This window comes from Micromys minutus (genome assembly GCF_963924665.1).
Source record: "Micromys minutus genome assembly, chromosome: 13".
Taxonomy (NCBI): domain Eukaryota; kingdom Metazoa; phylum Chordata; class Mammalia; order Rodentia; family Muridae; genus Micromys; species Micromys minutus.
Genome location: NC_137982.1, coordinates 5,384,448 through 5,403,283, shown reverse-complemented (window position 1 = coordinate 5,403,283; position 18,836 = coordinate 5,384,448). Strand labels below are relative to the sequence as shown.

The 18,836-nt window shown below is 52.4% G+C and overlaps 1 protein-coding gene across 11 annotated transcripts in view; it reads left to right on the top strand.

Moving 5' to 3' along the window:
• Window positions 1-3,481: 3,481 nt before the first annotated feature.
• NTNG2 (netrin G2) overlaps window positions 3,482-18,836 on the top strand; it is a 58,454-nt gene continuing 43,099 nt past the window's right edge. For 8 of the 11 annotated variants that reach the window (XM_080928072.1, XM_080928069.1, XM_080928068.1 and 5 more), the window contains exons 1-3: window positions 3,482-3,952; window positions 7,544-7,678; window positions 7,912-8,604. In XM_080928072.1, the coding sequence (XP_080784198.1) occupies window positions 8,392-8,604 (213 nt within the window). In that variant the 5' untranslated portion in view covers window positions 3,482-3,952; window positions 7,544-7,678; window positions 7,912-8,391. Of the gene's footprint in view, window positions 3,953-4,451; window positions 4,556-4,981; window positions 5,097-7,543; window positions 7,679-7,911; window positions 8,605-17,520; window positions 17,660-18,836 lie in introns of those variants that run through there. The other 3 variants (XM_080928067.1, XM_080928066.1, XM_080928071.1) reach the window with 3 other exon arrangements.

Here is an 18,836-nt window from a genome sequence, read left to right as displayed (position 1 = left end):
GTAAGGCAGGATGCCATTGCTCAGAGAGATGGGCAAGGAGCTAGGGCTGGCGAGCCCAGTCTGCCCAAAGACTATTTAGCCCCCTGCCTCTTTGAAGAGAAGTTTATTCAACAAAATGCAGACGAGCTAAGAACACGTCCTGCTCTATGTGAGTCTTGTAGGCTGTGCACATCTTGAGAGATGTGTGGATGAAAGGCGCCATATAAAATGCAATCAATTATGAATCACCATTACTGAATTAATCACATGTATGATTAATACGGTAATAATAATTAATGGGAGTATGATCTAGAGATTACAGCTGAGAACCGGCAGGGAGGAGCTGAATGCAGCTTGCAGCCGCTGCTGCTGCCTGGAGACAGCACCTTGGGGAATGCCCCGGGAGTGAGTCCTGTTCTTCATCTCCTGCACCAACCTGGGCTGTAGAAATCCGGGATCCTGGGGTTTCTCGAAACCCCTAAGTGTTCCTGAATGTGTCCCAGGCAGCTGCCACCAGTTCACTTCTTCATCTTGACTGGTCAAGGTCAAAGGGACAAAGGGTTTCTCAAGAATCCAAATTTTAGTCTGGCACAGAGACTGCAGCTACTGTGGGCGTGGCCAGGACGTGAGCTGGGCAGCTCTGAGCTTGGCTATGGAGTTCTCTTGGTCTGTCCCTCCTTCTGTCTGTCTATGTTGTTATCCCTGGAGGGCAGGACCTCTCACTGCAGAGCTAGGAGAGCTCATGTTCACATGTGACTTTATAATTTCCTGTTACTCCTCCACCCTTTTGTTTATATCCTGATAGCAAAGGATTTGGAAGACATTGGGAAAATAGCTGAAAACAAAGCCAGTCCCATCTCCCATCTCCCCTGCTTGATATATGTCTCCAGAGTCTTTGTACAGTTTCTATGTATGTAACACAAGCATATGCACACACATATATGCTTAGACACACATCCCTTTTTATAAATAAAGGCCAGTGTCTCGTGCCGCTGCACTGTTCTAGGATGCTTTTCAGTGACAGATTTTCACACTCACACAATTCGAATTACAACAGCACAGTGAGGGCCCGAGTCCCACCAATGAAGATGATTAGGCTGGAGGGGGGAGCCATTGATGATTCTGGTGGTGGTGGGGTGTTCATTAACACTTTTCTGTCCCTGGTGCACAGCTGCTTTTCTCTGCCAGTGAAAGGTCATTTGTCAGAAAGCACCTTAATGCAGTTTAGAAATGAACGGGGGCCGGGCCACCTGGTCCCTACATGGCTGGAATCCTATTCATATTCTTTGAAAGGAATGCCTTTTCCTGGAGGCTGCAGTGGAATCCGGCCAGTTCAGGATGGAAAACCAGGGGCTGCGCTCCCAGATAAATCCCCTTTTCACACAGACAGGGAAACTGAGGCTAAGAGCAAGGAAGGGGTCTCCACAGAAGGCACACAGCTAGGTAGGCGAGGAGCCAAGAAATTCCGTTATCTCCACTGAGCTGTAATTTTGGTGGCAGCATCCTTGCATGAGTGGGTCACAAGAGCCATCCCGAAACTCAGTAGTAGGACCAGCCCAGGGTCCCAGTTCATCAGAACTAGGAGTTAAAAGCTTTCTCCTCCATGCCTTGTCCGCTGATCCTAAGGGCATCCAGACACTGTATGATGTAACATCAGGGCACTGCTGGGATTGATGGCCCTGCCTGGGGGAGACAGCAGGCCAAAGGCCTACAGGGTCATCACTCACCCTGGGCAGAAGCCCCACAGTGTGTCCTTCACTGCTGCTTGAGGTACAAATGCTTACAGTCCAAGAGGCTGTGGTCTGTCTCCTTCCTCCTAGGGGCCTCCTCTAGCTGGAGGCATTGAGGCCAGGATGGGAGCATGTGTGTGTTGGGAGAGGGGGCACTGGCCTGCACCGGTTCTCCTAAACAGCTTGGTGGGGTGGCACACAGAAAATGTAGGTCTTGCCATCCACACTTGACAGATGAGGAAACTGAGGCTCTGGAAGAACTTGTGTTATACCTCACATAATCCAGCAAGCCAGCCAGCGGGGGGTGGGGGGGCATCCAATTAAGAACCTGAGATCTGTCTCTCAAACCAAAATCTTCCTTAGCTGTGTGACCTTGGCCAAGTTACTTAAGGTCTCTAAGCTCCAGGTTGAGGTTTTGCTAACAGGGGTTAAGTCACACAGCTTGGGGAAGGACTAGGGACCAACGCACACAGGCCGCTTTGCATGCTGCCTGACAAGAAAGGTGTTTTATAGATGTTTGTCATCATTATGCGTCTTCCGCTAGCTTTGTCACTAAAGTCCGAATGTTCTCACCAACACAACAGCCCTCTTTTAAGATTTAGGAGGAGATGTTGGGGGCAGAGAAGGGTTAAACAGGATGTGAGCGGTGGCAGTAGGGTGGAGTACTGAGGTCCAAGCCTACCTTGTGACACCCTCTGTGACCTTGGACCAGCGCCTCTCCCCCCAACTCCCCCCCCCCCCGACACCCATCCCCTCCAGGTCCTTTGTTCTTGATGCATCCAAATGACATCTCTGTAAATGCTGCAGCAAGAACCCACCCAAAGGAAGCCAGGAGCACCCCCAAAAGACCCACAACGCACCCCTGGAAAGACCAGGAAGCACTCCTACAGCCCTTGACACAGCCTGGCAGGAAGTCTCCAGGGGGATGGAGAGAGCACAGGGCTGCCCTAGCACAGTCAACTCAGTGGCCTCTGCCCAGCCTCTGCTGGAGTCCTCCCACGTGGTCCTCCCAGGCCTGCCCCAGGGAGGCAGAGAGCTCCTTAGCAAAGGCCCTCCTGCCCCCCTACTCTGCGCTCCCTGCAGAGCTGGCTTGGCTTCTCCGTCAAAAGCAGGGCCCATCAGGCTGGAGGCGGCGATGTGTCAGCTGGTATTCAGGCTTTGGTTGTGCGCTCAGAGCGCTCCCCCTCCCCAGCTCCCCAAATCCACCCACCCACCCCTTTACCCACTGCTCAGGGCCTTCTGGGTGGCAGCGCTTCACACAGAGAGAAAGAGACAGAACCCGAGGAGCCCGCAGCCTAGAGCCCTGGCTGTGGGGGGTGGGGGCTGACTCACTTGGCCCCCTCCCTAGTGCCGATGGGGCAGCCCCCACACCCCTGGGAGCTGGCACCGAATCAGGCCCCACAGTTTGGAAGAAGGGAGATGCAGCTCCGCTGTGCCTGACCCGAGTCCGCTAAGGATGCACCCCGAGCTCAGGGACCGGTTGGTCCTCAGGCTGACAGGCGATGTGTAGGCAGCGACCCCCAACAGCAGGCTTACTCCGGCGGCTGCCTGCTGAGGCCACCCTGGCCGCGGGCCCGCCGGGACACCCCTGTTCGCCGCGCCCCTCCCTGGGCCGAGCTCGTCCCCGGAGCCTCGCAGTATTTCCTTCCTGCACCTTTAAGAAGACCGTTGCTCCGTGGTGGGATGGTGTGTTAAAGCCACACAGAGGAAGTTACGCAGCCCGGATCAGACCGGGAGATAAAAGCCCCGATGGTGACCGTGAGTGATGGCAAGAGGATTTAGCCTCGGCATTAACTTGGAGCGGAGTGCAGGGGGGCGGTGAGGCGCCCCGCCATCTGGCCGGCGCCGTGCCAGGGGGATGCTCAGGCGCCTGGACCAGCAGCGGCGAAGCCCACCCAGGCCGGGGGCTGAGTGGGGCGCGCGTGCAGGTTCTCCCCTGGCTGCCCAGGGGGCCCCAAAAGTTTGCACTTGTTAGCTGCGACCTCCCGATCGGCCCGGGAGGGCGATGAAAGCGGCGCGGTTGGCCCCCTTCCCGAGCCAGCGTCTCCGGGACGGCTGCGGGAGGGCCCCCCGGCGGCCCCAGGGTTCCCCAGCCCAGATCTGACGGTGGCCACCGCAACGGCGGCGTGGGGCAGGAGTACCCGACTCTCAACCCTTCGGCTCCTGCGCCCACCCAGCACCCGCCAGAGGGTGGCGGTCTCCGGCCTCTCGGGGCTCGCTCCGGGAAGCTGCTCCGAGCCCGGGTAAGGCGAGCGGGGAGCGCCCGGGCGACGGGCGGCGGGCGGGGACGGAGGCGCCGCAGTTTCGCCAGGGTGCTTTCATTTTGAAAAGGCTTCGGTGACGGTGCCAGTTCTCCCCGGGTCGTGGAGTCACTCTGAGCCTCCCAGCCGAGGCTCGGACGCAAAGTTATCTGGTGGCGGCTGCTACTAAAGGAGGGCTGGAGCCGCGGAAGAGGGGTGTGTGTGCGCGCCGGGTGCAGCATCTTTAAGAAGTAGAGTAGCTAGTCTTCTCTCTGGGCTCCCCGCCACCCAGCACGTCTTTTTCTATCCTGTGCGCCTGTGTGGGGAGGGGATGGGCCGTTGCAATAACGCTGCTTACTCGTGTCTATGAAAAGTAAATTAACCCTTCTCCGCCGGCGCTCCCCTCCCTAATTCAGTAGCCTCCCGGCTCTAAAGGCGCAAGGAGAACTCTTGGCCAGGCGGGTTAGAAACTTCCTTCGGTGCTGTGGAGGGGGTCGGCAGGTGGAGAGGGGGCTCCACCACCGTGGAGAGCCGCACTCCAGGGGGAGCAGAGGCAGCGGGAAGGCGGGAATTGGACCTCCGGATCTCGGGTCCGTCCGCTTCGGAGTAAGTTGCGGCTCTGGGCTGGGGGGTGGCGGCGACAGGGTCTCCGAGGAGCAGTGGCGCCGGGGAAAAAGGATGCAAATAATTCCCAAGAGCTTTGCTCGGTGTCTTTTCATTAAGGGAGTAGATATCAAATGAGGGGGCAGCCTGGATGCTGGCCTGGCCTTTATTAAAGGCGTGATTATTAATTGCGCCGGTGGCTTGCACCGAACTTCGGAAAGGCAAAATGCAGTGGCGGTTTGTGCTCTGTGTGCGGTGCACGCCACTGTCTACGCGCCCCAAGCTCAGCGCGGACTCAGCCAGACTCCTGGGTGTCTGCGGGTCTCAGGCTAGCCCCGCCCGTCCTCGGGGAACCTACACGTGGCGGTCTCAGCTACACGTCCTCAGAGCTGGGTGCTCTGCCCCGCCTCCAAGAGCCCAACTTTTGGGGGCCCCTTTCCAGCTGCTGTGAGGGTGACAGGGAGAAACCAGAATCTGGACAAAGCTCCCTTTCTAGAACTGGGGACACCGGGACGTCCGAATCCGAACGTCCACCAAGGCAGCGGTGAGCGCGGGGCAACCCAGGACGGGGTGGGGGCGGGAGGGAAGGTAACCGCCGGCCGTGGGGTTCCCCTGTCTTTCCGGATCCTTCCTACGGCTCCGAAAGCAAGTTTCACACACCCTTCTACCCTTTGTCCAACCTGGGTAGAATTAACCTCTGGTGAACTGCCCACCCCACCCCCGTCCCCATTCCTACCCCCCCCCACCATCCCTAGGGACCCTGCGCCCCGCAGAGTCAAGTTTCCCACAAGGAGAGCGCACAGCTCGAGACTCCGGCAAGAGCCTGTTGGCAGCCGGGCCAGCTCGGAAAGGCGCTAATTCAATAAGACTGAGAAATCTGAGTTCAGAAATCCTGATAAAATCTAATTTTCGGGTTTTAATGCCCAGACTATCAGACCCACCCCCCCCCCCCCGGTTCCTGAGGACTCTTAAAAGAAAATAAAGCGCATTGATTCCATTTGTTTCAGAGAGCTGCAGTTTCTTAATAATATCAGGTGAAGATTTATTTTCCAAGGAGAAAACGATCCGAGAGGATGCAACCTCTTACTCGGAATTTCTCCCTTGCCGGCTCCTCGCTCCCTGCTATCAACCTCGGGGTTTTTTTTCCCCCCGGCGGACTCTTGCCTGAGTCACCCCCCCCCCGCGCCCTTTATTTTTTTTTTGGCAAAAATCTACGGTAATTTTCGAGTGCGGAGCTCACAGTGCCCCCTCGACGCCAGCAACGCCCAGCTGATTGACGGGTTGTAAACACATTTTCCCCTGGCAGATTTTGTTGTTGTCTTCCCCACCCCCATTTTCTAGGGAATGTGTGCTGCTTAAGCCAACAAAATTGCAAAGCAATTAATAGATTTGCAAGTTGCGCCGCTTGCTGCTCGCTGGGGCTCCGGCCTCGGGGTCTCGTTTGCCTCCCCACCCGGGCCGGAATCCAACGCTGTCCCAGCCAGGAGCAGCCGCTGGCCCTGCAGATTAAGCCGGCAGCTGGGCCCTCCTTGAGAGCCGCAGCCTGGCGCTCTGGTCGTCCCCGGGCGTCAGGAGCGCCCTACCTGTTAGTGAACAGTCGGGAGCCGGCTGCTGGAAGAATTAATTAGGGGCATGCTGTTTTCTGGGCAGCTCTGAGCTTGGCTGGAAACGTCCACACCATTGCCGGAGCCTGCTACTTTATTTTTACTACATTTTCTTTGGTTGGAAAAAAAAAAATAGACACTTGGTCACGTTCTTCCAGAGTTTTCTAGCAAGATTCGAGCCCCGGGCGGGGTCTAAAGCAGGTTTCTGTTTAAGCGGTCAGAGGAGAGGTGTGAAGTGTGGTCTGGCTGGGTTCTCATCCATCTATATTAGGAGTCCTTCATCCCAAGAGGGGGCAGGGGCAGTCTTAAGCTAGATGGATGAGGCCCACTGCAGCCTGCCACAGAGCACTGGCCGGGGGCTCACCCCTGAGCAAGGAAGGAAAGCAGCCTGACTGGACCAAAATGTCCCACCCTCCTGCTTGTCCTTTGACGGCAGGAACGTGCTGTGTCTGGGTAAGCAGCAATTCATGTAAACACAATTAACTCCTCTGGGGCTTTTGGTATAGAATGGCTGACAGGGGCTTCCTTCAGGTGAGAGTCAGGCCGCCATATGTGAAGTTTGGGAATTTAAATGTAGCCTTATAACCAGAATAATTAATAACACAGACATTACTTACTTCTTTTCTACATCCATCGCAATAACCTTTTCCCCCCGTTGGCAGGGGTTTTGTTGGGGATCTCATGCCGGCCGGGACTCTGATTCCACCATGTAGCATCCGCCTGGGAATACACTAGAGTCTGAGAGTCACGCGTTCCTAGACGCAGTACTCCGATTAGCTATATCTATTTTCGCTTTTAAATGATCACTGCTGGCTTAAAATAGATGCTACTCTCCTAAAATGATTGCAAACTGTTGGCCTTGGCCAGAGAGCCTAACACAACAAAGTGTTCTACTCCCGTGGAAGCTAACAACACCCCAGTTTCTCCATGTTAACTCATTCAGTTCATGGTTTCACGTGGTGCAGGTGACAGGGAGCAGATTGCGGCTGGTCCACACAGACCTCCCCACTGGGCTGCAGCAATAGGAGCGCAGTCTGCTCAGTCGACGCTCGGGGCCTCCTTTAACAATTTGGACATTTTGACTGGTCTGGCCTAGTGTATTAAAGCAACTGTTAAACCTTGGCTCTTGGGGATGCTTTAGGAAGTTCCTGATCCTCAAGAATGGCCACTTCCACTGAACAAACGTCCCCACATATGCTGAGGAGACACACCACCTTTTTAATAGCGTGCCCATCTCTAAACATGTAACAGATTATTAATAAGAAAAAAATAGCCCAGCTTTCTCTGGAGATTGCACTAATGCAACCTAATTTTTTTTTGTAAACATTTTGCCAGACAGCTTTTGTTCTTCTATTTCTCTAACTGCCCCATCACTAATTTGTTGCAGGTGCTGCTGCTAATGAACACATCCTTTCTCTTCTCTCTTCACAATGAAAGCCAAGCCAGAGCCCAGGTACCTGGATGAAGTGAGAGTTGAAGTCTCTGGAATGTCACACTAAGTGGCCGATGGCTATTCGCCAAGGTCAGCTGGCCCCCATTCCTGCCTGCTCCCCACCAGAGAAGAGGCAAATGGCCTCTCCTGTTAACCTTTTAGTGGCTTTTTTAATAGTCCAGTCACACAGTCCTTGTCACTGTCAGCCCATATGAAAAGAAATCTTTTTTATTGGTCTGGGAGACCAAGTCCAGTCCCAAAGAGGGGACTGGTTTCCAGCTAGCATGTACACCTCCTGATTCCATGTTATCTTCACCATGCAGGCTGTTATGCAGTCGAGTGGAGCACGTCGCACATTAAGGGCCCTTTAAAGACCTGGATTGATTGGAAGGGCAAAAATTAAAAGCAATCTGATCCAGCCCCATGCTGGATCCCTGTGGATTTCCTCTTTATCCCATTTCCATCCACTGTCACCATTTGAGAGTCTGCCCGATTTGATTTGATCAGCTTCACCTCTGGGGGAGGTGTGACACCAAGGTTAGGAGAACGCCAAGTTACAGGCAACTTTGTGATCTGCCCATCAAGCAGCCTGAGAAACGCCGGCTCTGGATTTTCTATATCAGCCATTTGGAAAACACAAGCTCCCACTGTTGGTGAACCTGCCTTGTTCAAGTCAATGGTACATCCCAGCCACCATCACCTGGTAGATATGGCATTTCCATGCTGAGGTCCCAAGTGCCCCCTGACCCCAACACCACCTCTCCAGTGCCCCTCTGGGCCGCACCCATTCGGACTGCGCAGCCATGCTGTGCCTGCTGGCCCTCTTCCTGCACTGCCTCCCGCTGGTCTCTGGGAACTATGACATCTGCAAATCCTGGGTGACCACAGATGAGGGCCCCACCTGGGAGTTCTACGCCTGCCAGCCCAAGGTGATGCGCCTGAAGGATTATGTCAAGGTCAAAGTGGAGCCCTCGGGCATCACGTGCGGAGACCCCCCTGAAAGGTTCTGTTCCCATGTAAGTCACCCCACACTTCTCGATCACTGAGTGGAGGGGTGGGAAACTGTGCAGAGACAGACCTGGGGGTGGCTGAGCAGAACCAGGGGGGCCCGATACAAGACCACCTCCAAGTCCCACCATGGAAAGGTGCCAAAGCCAAGTCTCCCTGAGGACCCTGGGGGTTGAGTGACATTTTGTGGGTGGAAGCAGTCTTGGCCAGCTGACCCTGGCATGTCTTCCTGCCAGGAATTGCACAGCAGTCTTAGTTCCTTGACTCAAAGCCAGCCCCTCCTCCTTTGCAGGAAGTCAGCATTCAGACCAGAGAGCTGGATACTATCTGCAAGGTTACCCCCCATCCCGCATGGGTTCGCCCCACCCCAGCGGTGCACCCTCCCAACCTACCCAGTCCAATCTAGTGCACAAGCAGCATCATGACCCCAGCTCATGTCGGACACCAACCAGGCATTTTGCAGAGGGCAGTTTCTGGAGGCTCAGGAGGGATTGTTGAAGGAGGAAGATGGGGTGGGGGGGGATCAGGCTGGATAGAGTGTAGCATCTCAGCTGGCGCTAGCCCCTAGTCAAGAGGTAGGGGCTCAGGCCTTGTTACATGAGCCCCAGAAGAAGGGGTCTTGGAGCTCTGGGAGCTTCAATCCTTAGGCAATGTCAACAAGCAACAGCTTTGACAAGAGCTTGGAATGTGGGGTTGAAAGCCCAAGCAGTGTTATTCTATTACGTTTCCCCCTGGGCTCCACCAGGCTGGTTCTACCTTAAACAAAGTCAGAATGTTGAAATGGGGTAAAATGTTGAAATAGGTCTCAGACTAGTGTCACATCTCTGAGTTCTGCTCTGTCTGTTGTAGGATGGGTGCAGTAACAGAGCACATTAGGGGTCAGTGGCTCTGTGGATACTTGTTCAAAACCAGACTGGGAACAGAGAAGGTGTCCCAGATGTTTGCTCCTTCTGGTCATACAAACAGAGAGACTGGGGTGGGGGTAGGGGGCTGTGGGAAAGGCCCTTGGCCAAGGTCACATAGCAGAAAGTGGTGATATTGCTGAGTTAGGCTTGGATGCAGTATCCTGTCCCTGGTGGGGGCTGGGCAGAGCAGCCAGAGCAGCAGGCAAGGGAGGGGTCCCATGTCACCCTGCAGGTGGCTGCTGCCTCTGAGTGTCCTTGGGGAAAGCTGGGTTTATTGCACAGTCAACCTGGTATCCTCAGCCTAGACTCCTGAAAATGTCTCAGTCCCTTGGGGTGGCTTCAGTCACTGTGCAGAGCAGCTAGCTCTGGAAGGTAGATCCCCACTTGGGCTTGTCAATGGTGATGAGGCTGTCACTGTGGGTGGTGGCTGGGCCTGGGCCAGCTTGGAGAAGGAGAGGGAGTGAGGGAAAAAGAAAGAGAGAAGACAGCCCAGGGCTAGAAGCCAAGATTGGATTATGTACGGACATTGTCGAGCACCTAAAGACCACGCTGGCTCAAGACAGGACAGGCAAAAGCCATGAAAGTTAGGGCTGAGGCTATAGAGAATTCCATTCCAGGTCCATATCTCAGCTCCTGAGGGAGCTGCTTCAACCACACATTTCCCAGGCGGAGTCTCAACATGATTTTGTCTTTTAAATATTAATCATTGCCAGGGTTGAAGACAACTCACAGAAACGGCTTCTACTCAAAGGTGTGGGAGCTACAGATGGCCACCAGAAGCAAATACAGAGCTTTCTCCTGGTTTCTGACCTTCTGTTGGCTAAGCTCTGGGGTCTGGATGGGTGGGAAGTCCAGGATGAACCCCTCAGCATTTTACCACTTGCTTGCAGGCTGCAAACATTCCAAGGCAGGCAGATCCGGCTTTGCCTTTGATTGCAAGTCTGAGACCAGGGAGAATGGAGTGCCACAGGAACAGGTGGAGGGCAGCCCTCAGAAGGCACTTCCACCTTCATCCCAGTCTAATCCCTTTTTAAAGATTAGAAAGATTGCCTAAGTCATGCCAAGGTCAAGGAGCTTAGCAGGCAAGCCAGAAACTGTGGCCAGAGCACATTGCGTGCTGGCCCACCAGGGTCCGTGGTTTCCCTCTCTGAGCCTCGGTTTTCTTCCTGTTTCAATAAAACATGATAATGTAGGTGTATCACTGTGCTGGCAGGGAGACAGCTGGGCCAGGCACTAGCGAACTCGGGGGAGAGCTTTAATGTGCAATGGCTGTAATTATCTTATGTCACCATTGTTGTTACTCCCTCGGTGGCTTCCCTGGAGTGTATTGCTTCACTCCAGCCTTGACCACATCCCAGTCTGCACGTCTTGACAGTCAGTGGGCGGTAGATTAACACCCTAAGCCAGAGCAGGTGTGGCCAACTAGCCACCAGAGGGCACCCTGGTGACAGCCAGACCACCCAGTGCCCTCTTAGTCCTCTAAGCTCATTTCTGCAAATGGCTATGGGCCTGCCTGTCCCAGCTTGCAGACATAGCATGAACCCTGGAACACCCCTAGAGTACAAGACAGACCAAAGGACAGTTGCCCTCTTCAGTCCTAGGGTGCAGCCTCTACTCTCCCAGGTTCCTGCCCTTCAGCAAGGCCACCAGAGAACTGAATTGTAAATGCCAGCCTGGTGAGGAAGGGGAGGGGGATAAAAGACAAGATAAATGAATAAATAAAAACCTATTGGCTCTAAACGCATAAGGAAAATGAATAGGGATGAGCTTCCGGCAGGCAGAGGGTTCTTGGGCAAGGGCGAAATTTCAATGAGAGCTGCGGGTCACAGAGGAAGCCCCAGGAGGAGAGGGGAGGGGAAGGAAGGAAGGAGGAAGATAGGAGAAGGAGTGGGGAGGAGAAGAAAGAAAAGGAAGAGGAGGAGGAAGCTTGCTGGAAAGGCCCTTTTAACTTTTTACAGGGTGGGCGGCTCCTAGGACCCCCCTGGCATGAGACCAGTGAACTGGAGCCTGGATGGGCAGTGTCTTAGCACCTGCTGCCTGCAACAACCATTCCTTTCTCTGTGCCAGGGGACAGAACCTGAGACTTCAGACACAGGGGCGAAGGAGGAGGGACTGAGTGTGCACAGACATCTTGCAGCCTCATTGCCAGAGACAGACTCCAGCCCTGCCCAAGACAGGCTGAGCTGGGCATGCAGACACAGGCAGGGTCTGGCCTAGGATGGGAAAGCTTATTCTGAAGGCTCAGGAGGCTGCAGTTGCCTTGGGATCTCTGCAGCTTAAGAAGAGTGTTGCTCACTGCTCAGGAAAGAGGAGAGAGGAACCTGGGAGTCCCAAGAGGAAGATAGGTCAGGCAGAGGTCATTTGGGTTGAAACCCATTTGGGTGGAGTATACCAAGACTAGGGTCTGTGGGAATGAGACAGTGCCTGCTTCTAGGGCAGAGACCTATTTTGGTGACAGCTAGAGACCTGGAATCACATCTTAGCATTACTACTTTGGGTTCCATGATCTGGAATAAGCCATTCAAATTCTCCCCACTGGGCAGTGGATGTGGCTCAGCTGCTGGAGGGCATAACATCCATGGAGTTCAAGGTTCAGTTGCAGGCAGCTGTCATAGCAGGAGGAGCAGAAGTTCAAGGCCAGCCTAAGACCGAATGAGATCCAGTCTCAATAGACAGAGGTGGGGCTGGAGAGATGGCTCAGCAGTTAATAGCCCTGGCTGTGCTTGCAGAGGACCCAGGGTTGATTCTTAGCACCTGCATCATGGTTGGCAACCATCTGTAACTCCAGTTCCAAGGAATCTGATGCTCTGGCCTCCAGGGGGCACTGCACTCATGTGGTGCCGAGACATACATGCAGACAAAATGCAAAATACCCATGCACACAAATTACTTTTTGTTTTGTTTTGTTTTTCAAAGGCCAGGGTTTCTCTGTGCTCCCTTAGCTGTCCCACCTGCCTCTACCTCCTAAATGCTGGGGTTAAGTCATGCACCACCGTGCCCAGCAGAATTTTTAACTGAAAAAGAAAAGGCTGAGCTTGGTGGCACATGCTTTTAATCCCAACACCAAGAAGAAAGAAGTAGGTGGATCTCAATGAATTCAAGACCAAATTATTACAAGGTGAATTCCAGATCAGCCAGTATTATAAAGTCAGACACTTTCTCAAACAAACAAAGGACCATCATCTACACCTCAGATTCTCCATCTAAGAGCCTGCCTTGCCTACTTCATCCCCTTCCTGAATAAGGAAGCAAGTCTTAAAGCCTTCAGGTGCTTAGTCAGAACTGATCTGACCAATAGCCTATAGCTCATCTCCATCATCTCGAATTTTCCATGTTTAAATGTGTCAACATTCAATTTGTCTAAGAAGCATCCAGAGATCATGACAGTTTGCAGTCCCAAGCCATGTAAGCTTCAACACGAAATGTAACCTTGAGTCCTCAGGGTGGGGCTAGGAGGATACCACACCCAGGACACTGTCACCAGCTCTGCCTGACACAGGTACTTACTTCATAGGGCTCTAACGAGAGTGCCTCTGACCAGGCAGTGGATGGCATATGCAATTAATCTCAATTTATTCATGAGGTAGAGGCAGGCAGATCTCTGAGGCCAGCCTAGTCTACAGAGTGGGTTCCAGGACAGCCAGGGTTACACAGAGAAACACTGTCTCAAAAAACCTAAACAACAACAGAGCACGTTTCTCTTGTTTTTGTGCCTAAGAATGGTTTGCTGGACAGATGGATGGGCAGAGGGATGTCATGGTACAGGAAGGCTTCCAGGAAGAGGAGGGATGAATGCTGAGCCTTGAGAAAGACCCAGGGCTCCGGTCAGGATCCAGGACAACTGGAGGCACTCACTTTTCCACATGGCTATAGGATTGCCCAAACTCTCTGCCTAGCTCAATTGCAATGTCTTGGAGTTGCCAGCACCAGCCTTTAGCCTTTTAGGACAAGAAAAGATCCTGGGAGGACATCTCTAGCACAGAGAAGTCTCCTGCTGTGGACAGACAGGAAAGAGTGGAGCTATGCCGCTGCGGAGTGCCAGGCCCTCGGAGGTCATCGGTGCTTCTGATGTTTCTGGTGGGAAGCATTGGGTTCAGACATCCTGAGGTGATCAACAGAATTTCAAAGTAGTGAGACACAAAAGGACCTAGAAGAGATACCTACTCGGAGTACCAAGGACTTGTAGACCCTGGGCTCACTCACTGCCTCTGTGAGCTCTTCCTTTCTGCCCACATCCTAATTTTTATTTTTATTTGCTTTTTTTTTTTTTTTTTTTTGAGACAAAGTCCCATAGAGGCAAACTTGGCCTTGCAGTTGCTATGTAGCTGAGGCTGAACTTAAACATCCGATCCTCCTGCCTCCACCTCGCAAGTTGTAGGCATGAGTCACCACATCCAGTTTATGCCATTCTGGGGATCATTGTGCATGCTAGGTAAGCACTCTATGAACTCAACCAAGTCCACATCTCCTACCCTAGTTTTTTGAGAATTTCCTTTTGAGTATTATGCCTTTAGGTGGGGCAGGCACTTGGTGGACAATCGGCCATGCGGGCTCTCCTCTGCTGGCTTTGAGACTCTGTGTTTCTAGGAATGAAGTGAGGCAAGAAGCCAGCATCAGAGGAATGTCGGGGGGGGGGGCGTTTCCATTCTAGAATTAGTTAAAAGAGCCAATGAGATAAACACAAAGAGACAACAGGCAAAAGATGGCACCTCAGTCAAAGTGCATGACAGAGTTATAGGAGCAATGGTCAGAGATGGAAATCCTAGAAGATTCCAAAGCCAAGGGCAGGAGAAAATGGGTGGTGGAGAGGGACAGGCTCCTGCTGCTGTGCCTTGGTAAGGTCTGAGAACAGGGGACCAGTTTCTCCTAATGTATCCTTTAGGCCAGATGTTTGTTGACTCTCTGTGGGGGGTCATTGTGTGGGTGAGATGGCTGTGTTCCAGCCCCTCCCCATCAGCTCTCCAGTCCCTCTCTGTTCCTCTCCTTCTCCACGAAACCTTAGTTCTCCTGTATAGTAAATACTAAGTCATTATGTACTCCCTCCGAACTTAAGAACAGTCAGACATTGTCCAAGGCCAGAGGAACCCACTCTCTATAAGCACACTGCAGTGGAGCTAACCCAGGGCAAAACCAGTGGCTGGCAGCTAGCTGCTGGTATCCCTCTGGCCCTGTCCGCAAGCCCCTGAGATGCACCTCATCCCTAGCAAGTATGAGGTTCCTGATGGAGTGCAATCCCTGGGGGCACAAGGCTCTCCACCCTGGGCTTCCATCTACCCATTCACACCCTGGATTTGATCACACAGGGAGGACACGTGGGACATAAGCTGGAGGTCGCCTGTAGCAGCTGAGGGCTAGAGCTGCTCCTGCATAGTTGGCAGGTTAATGTGCTCACTTTCTGGAGCCTCCCAAACTGTCACCTCTGTCACCATAGCTACCCCTCTGAACTGCATCCTAAAGACATCGGGAGTTAGAGATCTCACTCTTAACCCTGCCAGCAATGGCTTTCCTGTAGCAGTGCCATGAAGGTATAGAGTCAGGCTGAGGCAGGATTTGGTGGTGGTGGGAGCAGTTATGATGGTTGGAGTCAGCACCTTTGATGGTCCTTGAAGTAGGATTCTGGAAACACAGCCCCCGTGCCACATACTTGCCTATTGTACCTCTTTCTACATTTGATGTATGTAACCTTTTCATCCTCTCCAAAAAACTGTCACACACACGAGGAAAGGGACCTTTAGGGAGGTGGAAACACTTAACCAAAGTTGTACAACCAAAGCCAGGATCCTCCTCAGAGCCTTGCCCACTTGTCTCCCCCAAGCCTTTTTCTGTGCACAGGTCTGAATGGCTATTGTGACAGTGGGTGGCTGTAGGGAGACCTGGCTGCTAGGAAGGGGCTAAAGTTGAACTTCCACTTGGATAACCAGATCTAAACCCTGGCAGGGGTGTGTGTGTGTGTGTGTGTGTGTGTGTGTGTGTGTGTGTGTGTGTGGAGCTGCCCCTCCTTCGAGGAAGAACCAGTATAGTTTGTCATATGTCTCTGGGGATGCTTCAAACCTCCTCAGGCCCCGCTGCATCTCCTCCTGCCGCCAAGTCATCTGTCCACTTGACTGGAAGCACTGCCCAGGGAAATAAGTGGAAATTAACCAAGACCCTGTACCTCCCGCCACCAGGCACACTGACAGTTGCCAGGCAAAGGTGAAGAAGAGGAGGCTGGAAGAGGCATCTACCAGGATGCTGCAGGCTCGTGCAGAGTGCCCTCCCTCTGGGAGGATCATGAGGCAGTTGGCAGGAGGAGGGGGAGAAGGGGACTCAGTGATGCTGGGAGGAGGCAAAGGGCCCCCCAATCCAGAACCTTTACTAACAGTTGTGTGGCTGGTGCTGTGTTGGGCCTGCTTCTTGGGATACGTTTGCCCTCTGCAATAGCTGGGCAACATTTTTACCTTCCCCAAAAGAGGGGGAATAAATGAGGGAATCTGCATGCATACCCCTGTGGTCCCCTGCACTCCTGACACACTGCGTCCTACTTACTGGTGGACGGAGAGGAGCATCCTCCTCCTAGGCACCAAAGATGACCTAGGAGGACCAAAGACAAAACCCATTCCTGTCTTAGCAAGAAAGCTCCAATGGAGCTCCTGACTTATGGAACCACAAACCCATCTGAGAGCCTATAGGGCTTTCTGGAACAGGACCCGGGCATGTGTGCAAACATTTGTGTAAGGCCGCACACTCTGTGGGCACTTCCTGTGTAGGACAGCCCAGAATCTTCCTGTGGACCCCGGTGGCCATTGGTACAACTCAAGAGGATCCTGCTTGGCAGGGCTTTGACCTCAGGAAGTCAGGGTATGTCTTCTTACTATCTAGCCATCATGAAGCCACGCCTCTATCTCTTTAGAGACACAGTTATTGAGTGCCTAGTGTATGCTAAGCAGTTAAGGTAAACTAGTTCAACTGAATCTACATAGAAAACATGGTAGGATATTTTAAATATCTTAGATATGAGCAATTTTAAATATAAGCCTATTTTAAATATGAGCAATTGTCTTAGTCAGGGTTTCTATTCCTGCACAAAACATCATGACCAAGAAGCAAGTTGGGGAGGAAAGGGTTTATTCAGTTTATACTTCCACATGCTGTTCATACCAAAGGAATCTCAAGCAGGTCAGGAAGCTGATGCAGAGGCCATGGAGGGATGTTACTTACTGGCTTGTTTCCCCTGGCTTGCTCAGCCTGCTTTCTTATAGAACCCAGTTCTACCAGCCCAGGGATGGCACCACCCACAATGGGCTGGGCCCTACCCCCTTGATCACTAGTTGAGAAAATGCCTTACAGCTAGATCTCATGGAGGCATTTCCTAAACTGAGGCTCCTTTTTCTGTGATAATGCCAGCTTGTGTCAAGTTGACACAAAACCAGCCAGTACAGCAATCTTCAAGTCCAGAGAGGTTAAGTCACTTGCCCAAGCTCACACAGCTTCTAGCCTACTGGACTGTAGACCTCAGTGTCTGCCCCGGTTCCACAGCTGATGGGAGTCTCTCTGATTGTCTCAGAAGGAAAGTGAGCCGGAGGTAGCTGTGTGTGTGTGTGTGTGTGTGTGTGTGTGTGTGTGTGTTCGAGCTTGCGCTTGCGCACACGCGTGTGTGTTTTGAGCAGAATCCTCAGCCCTGGAGGAAGGAGGCTGAGGAGGGGTAATGCTGTGTTTTCCTGCCCACTGCTCTTTGAGCTGAGATGGAGCCTGCTAATCCACTTATTTGATAACTCACTTGCTCTGCGTCTATTTGGAAGCATGCAAGCTCCCACGCACCAGCTCCAGCAAAAGCGAGGTGGCTTTGCTTAGAGGAACCTGATCTGCCTTTCTGGGGATGGAGTGGTGAAACCATACCCAGCAGTGGACAGTAATGGACCTAAAAATAGAGGGTGCAGGGAGCGTCAGGGGGCGGGGAGTGCTTCCGGGGCTGACTGTCTGGCACTGGGCAAGCCTGCACACCTAAGCTTCTGAGCCCAGTGCTTGGGATCCTCTCGGCCTGGAGAAAGGTATAAGAATAAGTGAGGGACAGATGGTCCCACTAAAGCCGCTGCCCGCCTCCAGATGGGAAGTCATCCCATCGTCTGAGGTCTGGAGACAGTTGCCCTGCCCTTGGCACTCTGGAACTTCCTAAATAGTTGTAAGCTGTCCATCACTCAGGAAAATCCTGAGATTTGTGCTGTGCTGTGGGTGTGGGGTGGGCCAGAGTGTCTGCGCTATGCTCCTGACCAAACCCAGTCACATGCATAGGTCTTCCTTTATCTGGTGGATTAGCTGCTTTTCTTTTCGATTTTTTTAAAAAAGATTTATTTATTTATTTATTATATAGATACACTGTAGCTGTCTTCAGACACACCAGAAGAGGGCAGCAGATCTCATTACTGATGGTTGTGAGCCACCATGTGGTTACTGGGATTTGAACTCAGGACCTCTGGAAGAGCAGTCGGTGCTCTAACTACTGAGCCACCTCTCCAGCCCTGCTGCTTTTCTTTTTACTGTGACAAAATAACTGACAAAAGAAACATATTGGGGATCACAGTTTGGGGTACAATCATCATGGTTGGAGAGCCATATGGCAAGAATGTGAAATGGCTGCTCATTCTGCCCCTTAGTCAGGAGCATAGAGAGAGGAAGGACAACTCAAGTCCCTGATCCACTGTGCAGCTGAAACCAACACTGGGACCCACACTCAGGGTGTGGTCGATGAACACGGGGCTTCCTTCTTCAGTTAAACTTTCCTGAAAACAGACATGCTCAGAAAGGTATATCCTAGGAAATTTCAAATCTTCTTAAATCCATGATGAAGATTAATTCTCACAGCTGTTTGGTTGGTTGGGTGACTGGTTTATTGGTTGGCTGGTTGGTTTAATTGGTTTGTTGGTTAGCTGGTTGGCTAATTGATTAGTTGGTTAATTGTTTTTTTTTTTTTTTTTTTTTGACTTGGTTTGGTTAGCTAGTTGGTTAGTTGATTAGTTGGCTAATTGGTTTATTGTTTAGCTGGTTAATTGACTGGCTGGCTAACTGATTTGTTGGTTGGCTGGCTATCTGGTTGTTTGGTTAGTTGGTTAGTTCCCTGCCCCACCCCCCAGAAGATCTCTGAACTTAAGAGACATGAACATTGTTACATATCCCTTCCTTTCATTAGATGCTGAAGCTGCTTCTGCAGAGTGACATTTGAATGGCTAACAATAGCTGATGAATGAATAGAAGAATAAGTCTGCACCTCTGGCCCAACCATACCCCAACCCGAGGCTTCACCTTCAGAGTCTACAGCTTTTCCCCGGGTGCGCCCCACATCTCTTAACTCCCCAAAGCCA